This window comes from Triturus cristatus, chromosome 11, assembly GCF_964204655.1.
Source record: "Triturus cristatus chromosome 11, aTriCri1.1, whole genome shotgun sequence".
Classification (NCBI taxonomy): Eukaryota; Metazoa; Chordata; class Amphibia; order Caudata; family Salamandridae; genus Triturus; species Triturus cristatus.
This window is the reverse complement of record NC_140594.1, coordinates 1,000,489,488-1,000,510,875: the sequence shown is the minus strand read 5'-3', so window position 1 is coordinate 1,000,510,875 and position 21,388 is coordinate 1,000,489,488. Positions and strand designations below refer to the sequence as shown.

The following is a 21,388-nucleotide window of genomic DNA, read 5'->3' as shown; positions in this document are numbered from 1 at the left end:
TTTTAACGCCGCGCTTGATAATATGCCCCATAGTCACAAGGGAAAGGACTCTCCAAATATGACAGACATTGTCACATGTATGTGTTTATAGGAGCCACGTCAAAGTCAATGGTGGCTTCTACCTGGGAGACACCGTGGGCTTGATTCTCAAAAAAAGTCATAATTCTGTACCATCAGGTTTATTACCACCAAGGGGTGCATATTTACAATTTTCAGGCATTCAGAGAGCTTCCATAGGTGCACCTGCAAAGCTGAGACAGTCAGAGGTTTCCTGGCGTACCTCTGGAAAACAGGCTTGAGCTCCCAGTGGCAACAATGCTTAGCCATTTGAGCATGGGTAGGTGTAAGGTATACGGGTTGTACAGTTACCCCTTATGAAATAAACTCACTCACCCTTGTGGAACTGTATCATTTTTTTTCTCTACGGAGGAAAGATTTTTCCCCCTTGAGTGACTGCTTTCCCCAGACCCCAACCAATTTTGTTAGTATTACTCCCTACTCCGGAAATGGTTTTACTCCTGCCTTTGAAGATCTGGCGCCATGTCCAGGGTGGCAAGGGTCATACAGGAGTTTGAAAATACCCCCACACTCCGGAGTTTGGGTGGGTGACTAGTTAGGCAGTATGCAAGTGACCACGGCGCGCGACATCACAGCGGGCATGACTTCACGGCGCATGACATCACGGCATGCTTGACATCATATCTAAAGCCCTCACAAATATGTTTAGCAGGTCTATCATGTGTACATTTGAGCGCATTGCGAGGATAATAGCACAGTGAGCTATGGAAGATGATATGTGACTTCTACACCCTGCAACCCCCGAGTTTTATGTAACTCATCCTGTACATTCATTTCCAAACTTATATAATTTATGTACATGTAATATGCATGTGTTGATGTAAAGCGCTCTGACACCATGCATTGGAATGAGTAGGGCTATACAAGAAAAAATAGTGGTACTTAAATTATTTTAACGCCTCCTCAGGTGTAGTAAGCTCTTTATAAATGCAATTTGCTTTGTGTAAATACTGGGAAAGACCAACACATCTGATATTCTTACAGTGCATGCATATCCCATAAAGAGGGACTGAACAAAGTTAAAATCTGCCTCTCTTAAGTATGTGTGAAGGGCTAACAAGGTGTGAGCCTTTGTTTCCCCTCCGCTTCATATGCATCAGGTGTGAGGGTCCTGACTGCTCCCAGCCAAGAGACTTGAACAAAAGGAGGCCTGATGACCCCTCAAATTCGGCCTTTGTTTTTGGCCCAGCAGGAGTCCTAAATAAGAAAGCCCCGTGCCCACCTGCACGTTGTTGCTTGTTGGAAATGGAAAGCAGACAACGTGCAGGCGCAGCTGAAGGTGTCCCGGTGTTTGGAAATTACACCGGGACGAGTTCAGCACATTATTCAGGGGGGCCCAAATTCTTGGCAGGGTGGACGGCGTTCACCCTGTGAAAAAAGTGGGTGGACGCCGTCCACCCACGTGGACCCCCGACTCGTGCCCTGGGTGTCCCTAAACTTCCCAGGACATCCCTCCTCAGGGAAAGCTCACTCCCTACCCCTTGAGGGAAATTTACTTATGTGAAATAATACACCCTCCTGGCATAATATTGCACGTGAATGGAAAAAAATGAAGCCATATGCTGACGTAAGTCACACTTACATGCGAAAGGGATTTTTGAATCCTCTCCATGTGACAGGCGTATATATGAAGATTACTGGCATTCCTGTTATGCAAATGTATGTTGAAGGTGCTGGTTTCAAGGGGGGCAAATGAAGATCTGGCATAAGGTGTATCTGGAAAGTCAATGTAAGACAAGTACATGTCACATTAAAAATAGAAAAATATTACAAATATTGTCTAAGATTCTAATTACAATATTCATCTGGTATCTGATCTAACCACTGGGATATCCGTATACAAATAATTTTTTATCATTTCGTATTATTGTAGAACGTTGATATCTAACATTTTCTGGTAAATCCGAAAAGACTCTTACGCTCTTAATTCAACAAATGAATTTTCTATGCCAGGCAGAAACATATTGTGCCCATTATAGCATCTGTCATGCTTTTCCTGGCATGCTTAGGGGCTGGATTCGCAGTGGCGCGCAGTCTGGTGGCTGGAAAGGCAGGTTTGCTGAGGGTAAGACTCTAAATTCAAAGATTAGCTTGGCTTCATCCCTTCTAATGTGCTCTACAGCCAGGATTTGTGCTGGGGATCAGGAGGGTCCCAGGGCGCAGATGCCCCCAGTCCGAGCAGTCGGTATGAGCACGTCAGGTCTGATGAAACAAGAAGTTAGGAAGATCCTTCCCACTCAGTGCTTCATTTGAGCCGGTGGTTTCCGGTGCTCAGCACCAGCACTTAATTGTCAACACGCACCTATGACTTTCTGCCACATGGTGGAGCTGCTCATCTAATTTAGAGATGAGCAGAAGAAGGGTTGTTTCTAAATACAATATACATAAAAAATTACTACTACCTGCCTCCTCAGCCATTTCTTTTGCTTTGGGGACCTGGAATAATCTGAACTGTAACACTTGCAGGTGAGAGAAATGGTTAGTAGTTGTTTTGGCAGCGATGACAGGGGTGATGGGTGGTGCAAGCTGCAGTGGCCTCCTGGTCAGGGCCTTGGCTCTTATTATTTTACAAATTAAGTGCTGGACTCTTACTGGTATTTTGTATAGATTAGCTATAAACCCCCGTCTTGGTACATTTCCATGTGCAATTGTTTTGATAGAATGATTTGAGTGTGATTTGAGGTCCTTTAGAAAAGTGAAGTGGTAATACCACATTTTAAATTTTTTTTTTTTTTGCAGTTTTAAATAGCACAAACTCGACCCAAAGGTATTGGAGCGCTTTACATGAGCACCCGTTCCATTACACAAGGACACAATCATTTATGGTAGTCACGGGGAAATGAAGTGATTCGCTCAGAATCACCGGATCTTGAGCCAATGCATAGACACAAACCTGGTTCCCCAGTTCCAACGTCGGCAGCTCTGGCTGTTACATCACATCTAACTAATGCTGTGTGTAAATCAGTGCTTAATTTGTAAACAAACATAAGGGCCAGGGCTCTCGTCAGGAGGCCACTGCAGCTTGTACCACACATTGCCCCTCCCAGCGCTGCCAATGATAATAGCAACACAAATGCTAACCATCACACTCCTACAAGTGTGAAAATTCTGACTATTTCAGGCCCCCAAAGCTATAAGAATGGCTTGGGCGACAGGTAATGGTCAATTTTAATGTATATTAAATTAATAATTAACTGTTGTTGTGGTCAGCTCCAAAGTAGCCAGACAGCGCTGCCATGTGGCAGACTGAAACAAGAGTGATGTTGACACTTCAGCACTGGTGTCGAGCACAGGATACCACTGGCTCAAATTAAGTACTAATGTAATACTGTAACTACCAGGTGAATATTTCCACATTGTTGTACGGGGAAGGGCAAAGGTCAAACATCTCCACCTCAATGTTTAACCAATAGGAACTGATGTGAGAAAGCACAGAAGACACAAAGAGATGTTTGTTGGGCTTTCTTTCAAGTGTGTGTAAAGAAAAAGAAGAAAATGTTTGGGGTTGAATGAAAATAGAGCAGAGCAAGCTTTTATATGACTTTATGAGCTCACAGCAGAAGAAGAACGACATACAGCACAGCTGAACGTAATAAATAGGACAACAGTTTAATGGAATGCTTAAAGTCTGGGCGCCATCCGATGAGCAAGGTTTGTAAAAAAAGAGGTCCCGCAGCACCTACCAGAACCCTCAGTTTCATTTATTAACGGCAGGGCACAAGTCCTAAAAAACAGAAGTGGGGGGACTAACCAGGTTAGGCAGTATCTAAGTGAAATCATGACACGTGCCATCACAGTGCATGATGTCATGACGCGTGACATTACGCGTGACATAACAGGAAGTGACCTCACTGGATGTGACATCACAAGAAGTGACATCAGATATCAAGACCTCATACATGTTTATCAGGTATAAAATTAGTCAATTTCAGCACATTATGAGACTTAACAAATGAGATTTGGTGTCAGGGTTGTGCCAAAAAAATTGCGCAACCCCGACGCAAAATCTGGGCCTCAACTAATATATTTATTTTTTAAACACTATCACAAAGAAATTGGCAACATGGAGAAGTATGGCAGTATATCTGTTCTGCTTAATTTGTTGCAAAGTCAGCATTTTAAAATATTTTATGGGTTAAGTCATGTGCCGTAAAGGTGCCCAGTAAATCTCAGGCAATATTCATAATGGTGAGATAACTCTGGAGATGAATGCGTTTGTTGGAGAGATCTTTGTTTTGTGAAGTCCCAGATTTGAATCAAAGTAGCATAGCGGGTTCATGCGTCTCCTGCAAAGGACATCACGTAATATGTAGATGACAGATTTTTATTTTATGTAGATAGTAAAGTGGGTTACTGCTTTTAACACAGAGATCCTTTTGTTACCTGCAGTTCATAAATTGTAATATAGCACAGTGAGCTATGAAGGACATGTGACTCCAACACCTTGTAACCTGTCTCATGTAACTCATCTTGTACATTGATTTACACAGGTCCATGATTTATTGTCAATGTATAATGTGTACGTTACGTAAACAGCTCTGACGCCCTGCATTGGGTTGCGTAGTGCTATTAAAAAAAAAACAGTCCTATTGAAATTGTTTGTGTAAATACTTGGGCAGAACAATACATCTGACATTCTTACAGTGCATGCATCTCTTATATACAGGGACTGAACAAAGTCAAAAGCATGGATCTCTTAGTACTTGTGAAGAGATAACAGGCTGTGTGCCTTTGTTTTCCCTCCGTGGCATTTATATTTAAGTGTGAGGTTCAAGCCCTCCTCCAGTCAGGATATTCAGACAAAAGGAGGCCTGATGGCCCCTTAACTTCGGCCCAGCTGGAAGTGAAAAAAGCCCCCTTCCTTGCCTGCACGTTGCTGCTGGAAATCTAAAGAAGACAACGTACAGGCATTGCTGAACTTGTCCCGGTGTTTGAAAATTACACCAGGACAAGTTCAGTGCATTTCTGTGAGGCCCAAGGCGCATATTATCAAGGACGGCGTTAAAATTATCGCCGGTTTAGCGGCAAAAAACTGCCGCTAAAGTGGCGATAATGGGCTTGATAATATGCCCTGGAGAATTCCCATAGAAGCCCATGTTCTGGTGTCAACCTGGGCTTCTATGGCAATTCTCTGCGGCATATTATCAAGCCCATTATTGCCGCTTTAGCGGCAGTTTTCTGCCGATAAACCGGCGATAAATTTTAACGCCTTCCTTGATAATATGCCCCCAAGTTCTTTGCAGGGGGGACGGCGTCCACCCTGTTAAAATAGTGGGTGGACGCCGTGTTCCTGCGTGTACCCCCATCTTGTGCTCTGATTAACGGGGAACTGTAGGCCTAGAGTTTAGTCTCACCTTTGTTTTCTTTTTTTAATGTGTTTTTATTGTTTGGTAACAACAACAATAAGAACCTCTGGTGAAAGGCGTACACGGTACATAAGGCATCAAAAGACATAGTAAATGTAGACATGCTTTCATCTTGTTCGGGCAGTACATCCAATTGCATCAGTACAAAAGCAATACTTGTAGAGGTGAGTGGAAGTCACAGAGAGAAGGATATAGCAGAAACAGTAGGAGTTCAGTATCATTTTAACGCAATATTCCCAGGATCGTAACCAGAGAAACATGTTTAAATACTACGATAAACCCAAAGTGAAAGGAAAAAACACCACGGGCAGATTTACACAGAAGGTACCGCAGCGTGGCACCGCAAGCCTTTGGCTGCGCCAAGCTGCGGCACTTTCAGAGCACAGGAATGCAACATATTTACAATGATATGTGGTATTCCTGTGCTCTCCCCAGCGCTGGCGCATAAACAGCAGCCATGCACCGGCGCAGGCACCCTTGCACCATGGTGCAAGGATGCCTGCGTCATGGGGAGATTGATTTTGTGCAGGAAGGGCTTCCTGCACAAAAACAATCACTAAAGGCATTTTTGTCTTTCAATGCATGCTGTAGAAGGCAGCACGCATTGAAAGAGGAAAAAATCAAGGAGAAATTAAAGCATTTCTCCTTGATGCGCCACGCTACGCCACTCCTATGGTGGTGTAGCATACTGACGCATTTCCAGGTTTACGAATCCTCGTAAATCTGGAAATGTGTCAGGTTCCATGGGTGTTGCGTGGGAACACCCACAGCAACACCCATGAAACGCCCCTTTCACGCAAAGTGCTGCATGTAAAGGGGCCGTATTTACAAGGACAGGAAAAGCCACACAGGGTGGCTTTTCCTGTCCTTGTAAATATGGGGCAGAGAAATGCGATGCCGGTGCGTCACATCCAGATACGGTGGGATGTGCAACTCCCATTCCTCTGCCGCAGTCCTGACGTAGTGCAGGGAAGGCGCAGTGCAGGCTGGGACAGCAATGTCTGTGGTGGAATACAGAACTGTACGCACGCCCTTCAGGTTGAGATGGCAATGCAGATCTAAGCACTGACATCTACTGACTGCTGGTGCACATCCATGCCGCTCCTGTGGGCGGAAGCAGCTGGCCCCTCGCACCATGCGCACACGGCTTCAGGGAGCTACTAGACAATGGCTCAGTGGGCAAGCACCTGCAGCTTGGCTATGAAATGAAGGCTGAGCTGAAAATGCAAACTCAGCGTCTTTGCTCATTGCAAGGTCCTCTTCCTGCACAAGGCTCCCAAATGTGAATGGGCACCAGGAGGTTTTAAAGCGGTGACCGCTGATGCCAAGGGGGAAAAGGTTGACAATAAAACCAATAGTACAAGTACTACTACTACTGCTGCTGCTACTACTACTACTATTGATACTACTACTACAGCTACTACAGACACTATTACTAATACTGGTACTACTACTACTGCTGCTGCTACTACTACTACTACTACTACTACTATTGATACTACTACTACAGCTACTACAGACACTATTACTAATACTGGTACTACTACTAGTGCTAATACTACTGATACTACTGCCAGACCTCGGTTCTAAAGAAATCCCCAACCTCTTGATAGCCATTGGATTCCCATTTATGGGCGATACCTCTCTCCACCAAGGTTTGTGTTCCTGTGAAGATGTCAGTAAGGCGAGTGGAGCTATTCAAAGCATGAATATTAAAATATTTTTAAAAATTGTTCCTTACGTTTAAAAAGCCATCGTATACGTTTGTAACAAACTTTTTTTCAATGATTTCATCAAACGTAGAACATCCTTATTTTTATATTCCTGGGCAATCATATCCCAAAACCTTGCTGATTTACAGTTAGTTTTACCTCCTTCATAGCACTGGAACAGCTCATGCACTATGTTTCAACTTTTCGTACTGCTAGAAAGAGTTTTCCTCCCACTTTTACCTTCGTTTTAGATTCCTATCTATTCAACCTAGACACTCAACCTTACCACAAGGGTGTCAACATATATGATCACCAACTTCATTAACAAGCTTAAACAGAGTGCACTCCTTGGGTTGGAGCAGAAACTGAAGAAATGCATGGCTGTCTTTGTACACAACGATAGGGCCTATTCACAAAGATTCTTCTATGAATCAGTGGGACTTACTCTTGTGTTCCTCCTGACTTAATCCTGAATTCTAGGAGTTCTCCTGACTTACTCTCAACTTACCTTTGCAATTCAGGAGTGCTACAAAAGAAAATCACAGCAACATTTTTTTAAATCCGGGCCACACTATTTAGTTGCAATTGGGTGCCACTTGCTTTATTTATAAATGCTTACAGCCAGTGGGGCCGATTCACAGAACTAATCTGAGACAAAATCCTAAACGTACTACTTTTGGTATTCACAGAAGGCATTTAGAAGTAGAAAAGTTAAGATTCCTAACTTTACTACCACTAAATGGCTTTTGTGAATACCAAACGTCGTAAAGTTAGGATTTTTCTCAGTTTAGTAGTAGTAAAGTTAGGATTCCTAACTTTACTACTACTAAATGCCTTTTGTGAATACCGAAAGTCATAAAGTTAGGATTTTGTCTCAGTTTAGTAGAAGTAAAGTTAGTAATCCTAACTTTACTTCTACTAAATGCCTTTACTTTACTTCTACTAAATGCCTTTTGTGAATAACGAAAGTCGTAAAGTTAGGATTTTGTCTCAGTTTAGTAGTAGTCAAGTTAGGAGTCCTAACTTTACTACTACTAAATGCCTTTTGTGAATACCGAAAGTCGTAAAGTTAGGATTTTTCTCAGTTTAGTAGTGGTAAAGTTAGGATTCCTAACTTTACCACTACTAAATGCCTTTTGTGAATACCGAAAGTCGTAAAGTTAGGATTTTGTCTCACTTTAGTAGAAGTAAAGTTAGGAATCCTAACTTTACCACTACTAAATGCCTTTTGTGAATACCGAAAGTCGTAAAGTTAGGATTTTGTCTTACTTTAGTAGAAGTAAAGTTAGGAATCCTAACTTTACTACCACTAAATGCCTTTTGTGAATACCAAAAGTCATAAAGTTAGGATTTTTCTCAGTTTAGTAGTAGTAAAGTTAGGATTTCTAACTTTACTACTACTAAATGCCTTTTGTGAATACAGAAAGTCGTAAAGTTAGGATTTTGTCTCAGTTTAGTAGTAGTCAAGTTAGGAATCCTAACTTTACTTCTACTAAATGCCTTTTGTGAATACCTAAAGTCGTAAAATTAAGATTTTGTCTCCGTTTAATAGTAGTAAAGTTAGGAATCCTAACTTTACTTCTACTAAATGCCTTTTGTGAATAACGAAAGTCGTAAAGTTAGGATTTTGTCTCAGAATACTTTTGTGAAATGGGCCCTAAGAGTTTATGCTGTTGCCGATGACATCCAAATTATTTTGATTCTATAGAGTGACACCGCCTCTCTCCAACTTCAGTTCAAGAACTGCATGACACACATTGCTAATTGGATGGACGCCAGCTCACAAGTTTTAAATTACAACAAAACATAAGTTTTGTTTTTTGGCAATTTCTCTGGTGCCTGGTGGTAAAACAATGTAAACTCTCCTTGTCCCCCACCCCCTCTGCGCATATCTTTGGAGCCACCATAGAAATGTAGGTAAGATTCAAGGATCACTACAATAACCTGGTTTTTACTTCTGATGGTGGTTTGGAAAACTATTCTACTACTGTCCAGTTTTTGGAAAACAGTAGTACAGTCATTAGTTGATTCCCAACTGGACAACAAGAACAAACTTTTCTTGGGTCTCCATCATCTCACGATGTTTCTACAAAATATACACATTTTATCCACTCTTTTAGTTCTTAAACCTAACAAAAGTGCTGGCATTTCCCCCTCATCTATTACATTTTCATTGGTTGGTAGTGCTCAAAAGCTGTCAACACAAAGCTGTACTCTTTTGCTATTGGCCAATCCATTCTGCTTCTCCTAGCTATATCTAGCAATTGTTTATGTATGTATTATCATTTACATAGCGCAAACCTAGCTGTGAAGCAACGCAGTGCTATACATTACATGAGGGATTAGGAGATGATCCACAAGATCGTGTCCACCATGTGGGGATTACAAAAGTACATTTTACATACATTTAGACACAAGGAGATTAAGCGACTTCCTCAGAATCACATAATGTTGAGTCTAGAGCTGAGGCCGGAATTTGAACTTGGGTATCTTGTACTAAATACCGCAGCTGGATCCCTGGAGGGGCTAGAACACATCTCCAACCCCCCTGCCCTGGTCCTTACGCGGTACTAATTCCTTATTTAAATCTTTATGCTCTTAATCCTCCTCAGGGTCCCCCAAACCCATCAAACCAGATGTTGTGGTTGTACCATTATTGTGCTTACGCCAAAAACCTGGAATACTCTTTCCATGTCTGTTAGTTCCACTAAGGTTTCTTCCTTTTCGTGAATAGTTAAAAATGTATATTTCTTTTCTTCAGTAATCACTAGTTTGAGCTGTCTGTCTTATTAACATAACGTGTAGTTGTAAAGCGCACGTTCACCCAAGGGTATCTTGGCACTAAATGACAGATGTTTATTGTTACCCAACTCAATGGTACTCATTTTATCGACCTCAGAAAGATGAAATGCTGATTGGACCCACCAGGATTTGAACCTGTGACCATGGCCTTCAATATAGTCCATCACTATCTTTTGATGGACCGTTTGTCAGCATGTGGGATTCAGGATAAGGCCTGGAAGCTATGAAATCTTTTTGGACAGATAGGATTCAAATAGTGGCCTTGGACAAATACTTCTCTAATCCTTTTTCTTTATCCTATGGGGTACCTCAGGGGTCGTCCCTCAGTCCAACACTTTTTAATGTGTATGTTTCCTCCCTTGCCTTGTTGATTAGATCATTCGGCTATCATCTTACTAACATCCACCACTCACCACAAATTACTTTCATATTTCACTATACTAATTCAACACTAATCCTTTAATGGGTTCCGGAGTACCGTGCTACACGCTAAAAAAAGAAGTGCTTCAACACCCCATTACGGGTTACAAGCGCTACATGAATGCAAAAATTGTTTCCCTCTTCTATCCCTCCGCTATCCTTCTCAATCCAAATAACTGACTAATATCCACCACTCAAATTACTTTCATATGTCACTATACTAATTCACCACTGATCCTTATATGTTCCGGAGTAGCGTGCTACTCGCCAAGAAAGTGCTTCAACACCCCATTAGGGGTAACCAGCGCCTTATAAATGCTAACCTTTTTTCCCTCTTCTACCCCTCCCCAACCCTTCTCAATACAATAACTGACTAACCTTTCCACCACTGAAATTACTTTCATATTTCACTATACTAACTCAAGACTAATCCTTTATGGGTTACAGAGTAGCGTGCTACTCGCCGAAGCGCTATATAAATGCAGTGGTGTCTCTGTTTCCAGGACATGAAGTAGTGGAGGGTTCAGGTCGGCATGAAATCAGTTAAGATGTGGATGACACAGAATTGTTTGAAATTAAATTCTAGCAAAACCGAGGTCATCATTTTTGGAAACAATGCCAACTTCTGGGCCCCTGGGTGGTGGCCGGCGGAGCTGGGCACTCTTCCAAGACCCATCAAGAAAGCAAATAATTTGGGAGTATTGGTGGATGATAAGCTTACTTTTGGGGATCAGGTAAACTTAAACATCGATTTAAATGGTATGTTCCTAATCAAACTCTCTAGGAACAAAAATGGTATCAGTACCTCTTACTAAGAAAGCTAATTGGGGAGGGAGAAGTTTTGCTACCTGTACTTCTAGGGCTTGGGATGAGCTCCCGTTTCGCATTAGAGCCGCCTCGGACTTAATGTCGTTTAGAAAGGTACTAAAAACATGGCTTTTTTCTTTGTAGATCTTATGTTATCCTGTAATTTGATAAGTAAAAGTTAGCGCCAGGACACCCTAGGGTAACTGTTGCACTTTACAAATATAAATACCATAACATAACATAACATGAGGTTGAATACAGGCCCCTACAGTGGACGCATTAGTCCACTAAACCATTAGACTCAGCCAGGGCCCCCTCTTTCTGGGTAGGTATTGCTATTTTCACGATTGAGGTCCCTACCCCCATACAAAAGAATTTGTTATGCTGGAGGACAGAGAGATGGGCCTGTTTACAATATTTGCCTACACAAAATGTTTGGTGCTGGAGATATTAAAAATTATGGTTAAAGGGTCATAGTTGTAGTTAAAGGGAAAGGTCTTGACACATAGGCTGAAACCACATAGCTTCTTTATTCCATGTCAGCCCCTTTCCTATTAGGGCTTCATCTTATTAATAATTTACTGCCCGGAAACATTCCATGCATCATTACATTCTCTCAGCAGCGACCTTTTACATTCCACACCATGTCTACAGAGCCCATGCATACGCAGACATAGCCAGTCCCACAATGCTCTTTCGCTATTAGAGAATTCAGTATGAAAGGGCCAGAACAGGGGATGATCTGGCATTAGTGTGGACTGGCAGTGTTGTATGCATTGACCCCTCTGCACCGACTATGTCAATTGTGCCCCCTCAGATTTTGAATCTGCCATTGACATTGTTGTTCTGGCACTATTTGCTGTTACAGGCACTGCAACAAGGCCATTCAGTGATACTAAGGGGGATATTTACAAGAACATGTCGGAGCGCAGTGTTATGCCAAATTTGGCAATGCCGCGCTCTGACATACTCAAAATACAGGGATGCTCTGTATTTACAAAAATATGGCACACCGCTTTGTTTCCCCTAGAGCCGGCACTAAATGAGCTTCCTAGCGCCAGTGCAGGCACCCTGCCACCATGCAGCAAGCGTGCCTGCTCTGAAGGGGCGATTGTTTATGCACAGTAAGGGACACCTTCCTGCGCATAAACAATCAATAATGGCGATTTGCTTTTTCTATGTGTGCTGCAGACTGACGTACACATAGAAAGAGCATAAAAAGATGAGAAATTATTCATATATCTTTGTATCGCCATTCTACGACCAGGTATTACCTGGCCTTAGTTTTCGGCACTGCCCCAGCCTTGTAAATCTGGGCCAGTGTCAAAAAGCAATGGGTGTTGCGGTGGAACGCCGACTGCAACACCCATTGCCTGCCCCTTTGCTGCAGCGGACTGCTCTGAAAGCGGCATATTTACAAGATGGTATTAAGCCATGTTAAGTGGCTTAGCGCCACCTTGTAAATATGGGGAATGGTGCAACGCCAACGGGGCGTCAGAAAAAGGGAGGTTCCGGTGGCGTTAGGGGCTTGTAAATATGCCCCTAAATTTTTCAGCACTCCTTTAGTGCTGCCTTTTTTGTTTTTTAGCAGAGTTCTGTTGCATGGGACATAACCCCGTGCACATGAATTCCTCCTTATCCTAACTGGTGAATTTAATATTACTTAAAAGGTGTCAGCAGACCTGAAATGCCTGCAATGTCTAGGCCACCTGTGATCGGTCAGGTCCGACATGGGGTTCAAGACTTGTTTTGAAATACACCTTAACTCTTTACCAGTTACGGCTCCTCGAGAGAGTGCTGCAGGGCGGTGGGGTGGGGCGGGGGAGTGGGGTGGGGCGGGGCGGGGGAGTGGGGTGGGGCGGGGCGGGGGAGGGGCAGGGTGGGGGGTAGTAAACCCCGGCACACCGCCGAACGGAGGTAAGTAAAGAAATAAATAAATAAAACAAATTACATTGCGCACGCTGCATCGCCATTTGGCTTTGCAACGTGCGCAATGTAATTCATTTTATTTATTTATTTCTTTACTTACTTCTGTTTGGCCATATGCCAGAGTTTACTACCCCCACCCTCCCCTCCCCTGCCCCACCGCCCTGCAGCACTCCCTCGAGGAACCGCTACTGCTCTTTACTAAACTTCTGATTGTGATTGAAGGAAACAATTCCGATCCCTGTGCAAACAGCATTATGTGAAGGGGTCAAAATTCTTAGTTGAGTGATAATTAATACACCCTGGGGCATATCAGCAACGGGGCGATAAAAAATTGCCGCCGCTTTTACATCCGTTTTCAGGCGAAAAGCGGCGATAATTTTATCGCCTAATCAGCAAGGTCACGCTATCGCGTGAAACTTTGCATTAGCGCCTGAATTCTGAACGCCCAGCTTTGCATCTCTAATGAGATGCAAAGTGGGCGTTCCTGCCCTGACAAGACTGGAGAAATGTCGCTAAGCGACATTTCTCCTATCATCAAGCCCCACGCTATGAAGCATAGTGGCAAGAAAAGTAGCGATAACCCCTGTTATCGCTACTTTCCTTACGCCTGCTTCAGGACTGACTTAGCCATGATATCCTATGGAAGGTGGATATCATGGCTACGTTTGCCTTGCCCTATCATCAAGCTATCGCCAAACTTTGTGAGATTATCGCTGGGTTTCCAGCGATAATCTCACGTTTGGCAGTTAGCGCTAGGATTTTTATCGCTTTTGAGATAAGCGTTGCTAATAGCATGCTATCTCAGCGATAAAAATCCACGTTAGCCGGCGATAATTATCCTAGCGCTAAGTGCGCTTAACATAATTAACGCCGGCCCTTGATGATATGCCCCCCTATTGTTTTCCCTTGATGGAATTTCACAAGTAAAATACAGTAAAATGTATGGGGAAAAGGCCCAACAAAAAGGCAAATAATGTGAACTTATCTGAGATAAATACCGAATCCTCATGTTATGACTCTTTTCCAGCGTCAACATTTGTAATATGACGTAATTTCTTCAGTGGGTAAATACCTCACCCACAGTTTCAGTATTTACTGGATGTGGTAATAATTAAAATTATTTTAAAAACGAATTAGATATTTGGGTCTTGCATCAATGTCGTCCTGCCTGAACCTTGCATGGTATTCAAATTTACAGAAGCTGCAACTCGTTTACTGCTTTTTGTGGGACATGAACATTTCCAAAATATAAAGTGTGTTTATCCTCCACAGACAGTCTCTGACAACATGTTTACCTGTAGTCTAAATTGGAAAAGGCCAACCGCCTGCATTTCCGCCTTGTAAGAGGATCTCGCGAGATTACCAGCTACCGAACACTCTATAGCCAGAGGTATAAGGCGCTATGGAAGAAAAACATTTATTTCGATTAGCAAGCTGCATGTCAGCAGGAGGTAAGCAGAATACCTTTGAGAAAAGTTTTAAAGAGTCATGAAGTTTCTACTATATTGCATGATGTTGTGTATTATTTGTATTAATTTATTTTATGGATCCTGCCTCAAAATTAAAACTTGATTTAATTTGAAAATTCTAAAAGTTTATTTCGTCTATTAGTGTATGAAGTAATGAAATCTGAAAGTTGGGGTGTCTAGTGGAACTGTCAGCTCCATGTCACTGGAAGGTCCTCCCTATTTGGGGCTGGGTTTCTGATGACCAGGGGACCTCAATGCACACCACGGAAGCTTTTGGCAAGAAAAAAACCCAAAGCCCCCCATGTGGGGGGAGAAAACTGTTAGGACGTTAGGGACACAATTTTTTTTGTTTTCAAAAACAATCCTCCACTTCGGGGGTTTGTCTTTGAAAAGTAAAATAAAATTGCCGACCGGCTTGCCACGCTGCTGCGATATGGCGGACAAGTTGGCATTGAACATATTTGTCAAAAGTGCTCCTGCAGTGTTAACATAAGCACTTTTGGTGAAAAATTCCCACTGACATAGTGGGGAACTGTAACACTGATGTTAAGCAACAGTGATGAAGGCAAGATTACTGCCACCTCAGCGGAGTGGTGACGCGCCCAGCAAAGTATAAATGAAGCTCTACGTCACAAATGTTCCTTACAAGTGATAGACGCAGTGGGCCTCATTTCAAAATAGTAGTGCAAACATTGTTTGTGGGGCCACCATCTCAGCTTGTTCTAGAGATGAAACAATATACTGAGAGAAGTAAATAAATCTTCTATTCGAGGGGAGGCATGGCTGACCACGCAAGATGGCAGACCTCACTTGGTGAAGCTCCGCACTTGAGTTCAACGGAACCCGCATTCATCCTGCGAATTCAGTGCACCTCCCTTGCATCTAGGGGAGGTGTGCCTGGAGCACCTGGACAGCAGCTGATGCCCTCCATGAAGGGGTAGCGCGAATATCGCGTCCAGTTCACTGCGGCCGGCCATCCTCAGCACCTCGCTGGCTCAGTGCACCCAAGGCCTTCATCTGTTCCCCTGATTGGGCTGGGTGAAGCTGTTGCCCACAGATGGCTGCGCTACCCAGAGCCCCAGGCCTGACTGCGATACACATCAGAGCACAACCCAGAACAAGTGGTGAGAGGGATACTCGAGCCGAACCCGGGGAGCAGCGCCTTGTAGCCTGGTGACGCGTCCCTCCCTCTCCTGCCTGCACAGAAGGGAGATGTGGGGGAGAATTTCTTGAGTGGGGGACACGCTGCTTCTACCCTTGCGGCCCCCCCCAGTTTGGACATGTGGCCTCCCTCCCATACCACCCCCTTTTCAGCATTCTCCTGCTGGCCAGAGTCTGGACACCGTGGAGCGTGGGGGAGCAGCACCTACCTCACCTGCAGAGAAGCGCGTGAGGAGCCTGCGCAATCATCAGCCTAGTACAGGTGAGACACCTTAAGCAGACCCACCTGGCTTCCAGTGTTCACGCTCCAGCAGCCTGCATCGCACCATTGCCCGGTCACGTGGTGCATATCCGTGACCCGGTCCTGCGCAGTCATCTCCGTGATCTGAGTAGGCTGGGGGCACCAAGGGAGGCATCCTGAAGGAGAGCCAGGCCTTTCAACCCACAGGACACAGGACTGGATGCCCCTTTTCCGACCCCACACTCTTCACTAATTGTAGTCACCTAAATTTACAGCGCGGGGACCTGAACCAGTACCCTCACCGCAGAGAGGCCGCGGTCTAAGCCAGGTGAGTGAGGGGGGCCTAATACTGCAAAACATAGACGGAGGGCCAGTGGGCCACTTGACCCACACTTTGACATTGCCACGTCGGTGGGGCCACGCGACACAGCAACACCAGAGCGAGGAGGCGAACAGTCCAGTGGCTTGCCCCGTCGGCTGCCCCCACATTGCTCCCAGAGAAGAAAGAAGACAAGGCCCTCAGAGCTCTAGGTTCCCTAGCGACAATAGTGAAGTGCTGTGTGGAGCACAGGAGCATGCCATCCTCCATGAGGCTCCCACCCGCACAGGTCACAGCCCCCAGCAGCATGGAGCGAGGCCTCTGGTGCACCCAGAGCACGAGCAAGAACCCTTCCATTCCTCCGACACCAAGGTGCCTGCAGCCGACGATGGGGCATCAAGGACAGACAAGAGGACCCTCCAGTCCACCTTCCCTGTCCACTAAATGCACAGACCGACCGCACCACAACCACTTGCTCTCAACATCAGCCCCAGGAGGCCCAAAACAAGTTGGACACCATTTTGCAAGTGATTGAAACCTCCAGGATGCCCATGGAGACAAAAAGTGAGGAGGTACGTGCGGAGCTTGGCCTACACCACCATGATCAGCAGAAGCAAGCCTCCAGAGTAACGGACACAGAACGCACACTGCCAGAATGTGACACACCAACCAGAAGCACAAGACAAGTGTACCCGCGACCTCACTGAATGTCTCAAAAAGATTAAAAACCGGGCAGAAAATGCAGAACACCGGATGCGCCGCAATAACATTTGCATGGTGGGGCTCCCGGAAGGATCCATAAACTTCAGCTCAATGATAATCCTCCTGGAGAAATGGATACAGTCATTCACCCTCGATTCAGATGGATCTCCGTACTTCTCCATTAAACTAGCCCATTGTGTGTTCCTGCACGCCGACCTCCACCGGGCTCATCCCTTCGTCCAGTCATAGCAAAGACTCATTATAAAGACAGAGAAGCAATCCTACAGGCAGCTCAATGGGCAGGCCCACTGGAAATAGAGAAAAAGCATGGTGTCCATGTTCCAAGACTTCACGATGGCAGTTCAGTGACAACGTTCATCCTTTCTTGTAGCGAAACATTGGCTCAGAGACCTGCATTTTCAACATTCGCGGTTATTTCCAGCCCAAGTTATCCATTACCAAGGCACCTATTTCTTTGCAGACTCTTCCTCCACTTAGGGCATCACACAGAGCTGGGCAAGTCCTCCCCACGTGGTGCAGGAACAGAGCCAAAGAGTCAACCGAGGCGTGGATGCCAAGATCGAAGGCCTAATGGCCCATCTAGTCCTTCAAGAGCACCCTCTCATCAGGAGCTACAGGAGGGTCAGCAGTAAGCCATTGAACGGGCCTTGTCATTCTGCCAGCCTGTGCCACCTTTGGACTTGGATGCCGCCTCCACCGCCAGTGATTATCATCTCGGGGAGGACTTCCCCCATCTCCAGAACGTAGCGCAGGACCCCAAGTCACACCGCAAATGGCTGTTGATTTACTCTGACCCTCCTATCATTAAGGATGTCCAGGGTTTATGCCCACAACCCTGCCTCGGGCACTCTACAAAAACCTGCCTCTTCAGCCGGAGACTGTGGACCCCGTGACCCCTGTGAACCATGCACCCTCCAGGGCCCGCCCTCACCAGCTGCTGCTCCTACCGATATGGCCTCAGGGCCCATGGCCCTCTAGCAGGACACCAGGCCACTATTGAACTTCGATCTCACATTGCCCCTCCGGAGCACCCCTCTTTTCCCGGTGCTTTCATCTGACCCACCAAGTGACACTGTCTCCAACCTGTTGCTGCTGTCCCGATCACTGTTACAGCTTTGTTACAATGTTCCAACATTTATCTCCCTTTCGCCGCAATCAACCATGACCATACACTAGACACTTAGAGTGGACTGGAGACAGGGAACAGTCGACCTGGGGAGGGCAACGGTACCCGTACCCACAGCAACGCTTCCTAACCCTTAACTTCATACGTTAATATGTTTTTGTGGAGGAGCACCTTGAGGGTACCCAGGTGCAACTGGGGTGCATATATGCACCTAACACAGACCAGTCCAGCTTCTGTCCCTCACTCTCTGGGGTCCTAGCATGATGTCCACACATCCCATTGATTCTAGGTGGGGACTACAATAGTGTGCTAGATGTCCATGTCAACAAGTCCCATCCACCACTCCCTCAAGCACCTAATCACTCAGCACAATTTGCTCATTGAACCAAACACTGGTCACTGCTAGACGCCTGGAGGACCCATCATTCCACTCTCAAGCAATATTTGTACCACTGAGCCCCCCAAGATTTCCATGTGCGCATTCATCACGTCCTCTGCTCTGCCTATATCCTCCTGCAGCTTATTAGACTATTTAGGTTGCATCATATCTGCTCATGCAGTACACATCATAGACAAGGATTGGAGTGCACCACCCACCCCTGTCCCCACCTGGTGTCTTCCACATGAAATACTCGATGACCCCAGTTTCTGGGACTATCACCTGGCACACATAAGCCACTACTTCACAGAAAAACATGCCACCACACATGCTATGAAGTGGGGCTTGTTTAAGGTAGTCACACATGGGGTATGCATCCAAAATGTAGCGGGGTTCGCCGGGAACTCAAGCAAGACCTTACTCAGACAAAGGCAACACTAACAGAACTAGAACGGCGGATGCCCAGGAAGACAACAGAGGCCAAAACCTGCCACACCACTCTTCTAGAGTGCCTCTGCTTCTACAACTTTGCGACATATGCCACTCAGGTACACTCCATGGGCGATAAACCAGGCCGCCTTCTGTCATGTCTGGCACATCAGGATGTCACCGCATCCTCAATCACAGAGATTGTCCTGGACCGCGGTCCTCCGCTGCGAACCCAAAACAGTATTCTTCCAGCTTTCTACAACTTTACTCCGATCTATATTGGGTACAGCCAATGGTGCACCCAACAGGGATTAGCTCGTTCGTAGCAAACCTTCCCCTCCCTAGGATCCCAAACATCTATCATCCTACCACCGTACAGCCATTTTGGGGGCTGATTATAAGATTCTAGGGAAATACTTGTAGAAGGATGCATTCAGGTACAGCCCAACATCGTGCACCCGGACCAAAATGGATTTGTCCCCGGTTGCAACACCTCCAACTATCTCAGATGTTTCTTCCATGTGATGGATCAGGTGTTATTGCTGTTCCCACACGTCGCAGCCTTGATCCTTGACCTGGAGAAGGAGTTTGACACACTGTCCTGAGAGTTCAAAATCATTACCAAGATAGGCATCGGTGAGCGACTGCTCACACATGCAAAGTTGCTCTACACTTATCCAGGATCCCAGGTGTGAGTTAGTGACTTAATCTCCGCGCCCTTCCAGATCAGCCATGGCACTCGCCAGGGATGTCCCCTCTCCCCATCCTCTTTGCCATTACCATGGAACCCCTCGCCATCTGTCTCAGGGTATAAGGAGTACACTGGGGATCCCGTTAGGGGGAGGATTCATGCATTGTCATCATACACCGATGATGTACTGAAATACCTCTGCAAAATTCATGTTGGCACCGAAAGGGTACACACTACCGGAGTTTGAGAGAGTGGAAGGCCTGTGAGTCAATTGGACAAAGTCTTACGTCATTCCTTTCTGTCAGGATGAGCCACCCTCAGAAAGATAGTTAGGTGGCACTGCTCTAAACTGGGTGGGGCAAATGGCCCGATACATAAGACTACAGCTCTAACACTCACATGCCAATCTCTTTGAGGGGAACCTAAAACAGGAGCTTGTGTCCCTTAAATCCCAGACTTAGTTCTGGAACCGACTGCCTCTAGACCTAACTCGAAAAATCACCCTTTCTAAAATGGTGGTCCTTCCCCGCCTCTTATATTACTTCGTTAACATTCGACAATCGGTCTACCAGCCTAGGTCATTCTTACATGCTCATCATGCTAGGGGAGTTGCTATGGGACGTAAGTGTCACTGAGTAGCTCTCCGTAAACTCCAAGTATAAGAGAATATATCACTTTACTACGCATGTGATACATCGCATGCCATTACAACACGGTTGTTACAAAGACTGCGTTGTTACATCGCGAACCATTACATCACAAGTTATTACAATGACTTGCTGTAGGGGGGCGCGCTGGACTTAGGAATAGTATAATTTATATTCCTACTCCAGTTTGTGCAACAGCAGGGAAGGTGTTGGATTGTAAATCCAACACCTTCTGCCCCCTACAGCAAGTTGTTGTAACAACTTGAGATGTAATGGTTTGCGATGTAACATCGCAGTCGTTGTAACAACCAAGTTGTATTGGCATGCAATGTATCCCATGCAATGTAAACGCTGTTTCCGTCTTTTGAATCAAACTATTTGGCGGACCAGCTCCAGTGAGCGTCACACTGGCGGGCAGGAGGCACTGTAAATGACCACGGACAAAGGACCTTTGTCGGTTACTGTTCTCCATCCACTCTTGCTGCCATCCGTAAAACTCCACTGGTCATGGCTACTGCATGCCAGGGTAGCCTGCAAATACCTGGCCCAAGTATTCCAACTGGCATGACATGTCCTGCCATACACCCGAGGTGCTCCTCCAAGGGCTAACTCGGTTTCCAGATGCCTTCCCATCGGAGGACCTGAACACCTGGCACAACAGATGAATTGAAACAATAAGAGACATATTCCAAGATGAACATCTGATGGCATTTGACCAATTATGTCAAGACCATGATACCCCATCTGGCTAATTATTCCTGTACGACCAACTATTGGCAATGTGCCGTCGAAGGTGCCACACATAGGCCTAAGAGCCACCCTCATATGCAGTCATACATACCCTGCACAGTATGGGCACTGGGCGACACCTGGTCACATGGTTGTACAAAGCTATCAAAGAACATACAGGGGTCTCTCTGTAAACCCTAAGACAAAAGTGGGAGGATGATATTCGGCGACCGCTGCACAACTCGAAATGGGCATTAACGCTTGAGCCGTTCCAAGTTGTGTCTTGAAAAGCACGATTTAAGAGCATCCCATACACAGTCTTACAATGGGTCTATCTAACTCCGACAAAATTAAATCGCA

At 45.3% G+C, this 21,388-nt stretch overlaps 1 protein-coding gene across 2 annotated transcripts in view; it reads left to right on the top strand.

The window, feature by feature from the left end:
- The window catches only part of SAMD7 (sterile alpha motif domain containing 7), a 139,844-nt gene that overhangs the window by 31,442 nt on the left and 87,014 nt on the right, over window positions 1-21,388 (top strand). For both annotated transcript variants that reach the window (XM_085633733.1, XM_085633734.1), the window contains one exon: window positions 14,387-14,565. In XM_085633733.1, coding sequence (XP_085489859.1) covers window positions 14,517-14,565 — 49 coding nt within the window. In that variant the 5' untranslated portion in view covers window positions 14,387-14,516. The remainder of the gene's footprint in view (window positions 1-14,386; window positions 14,566-21,388) is intronic.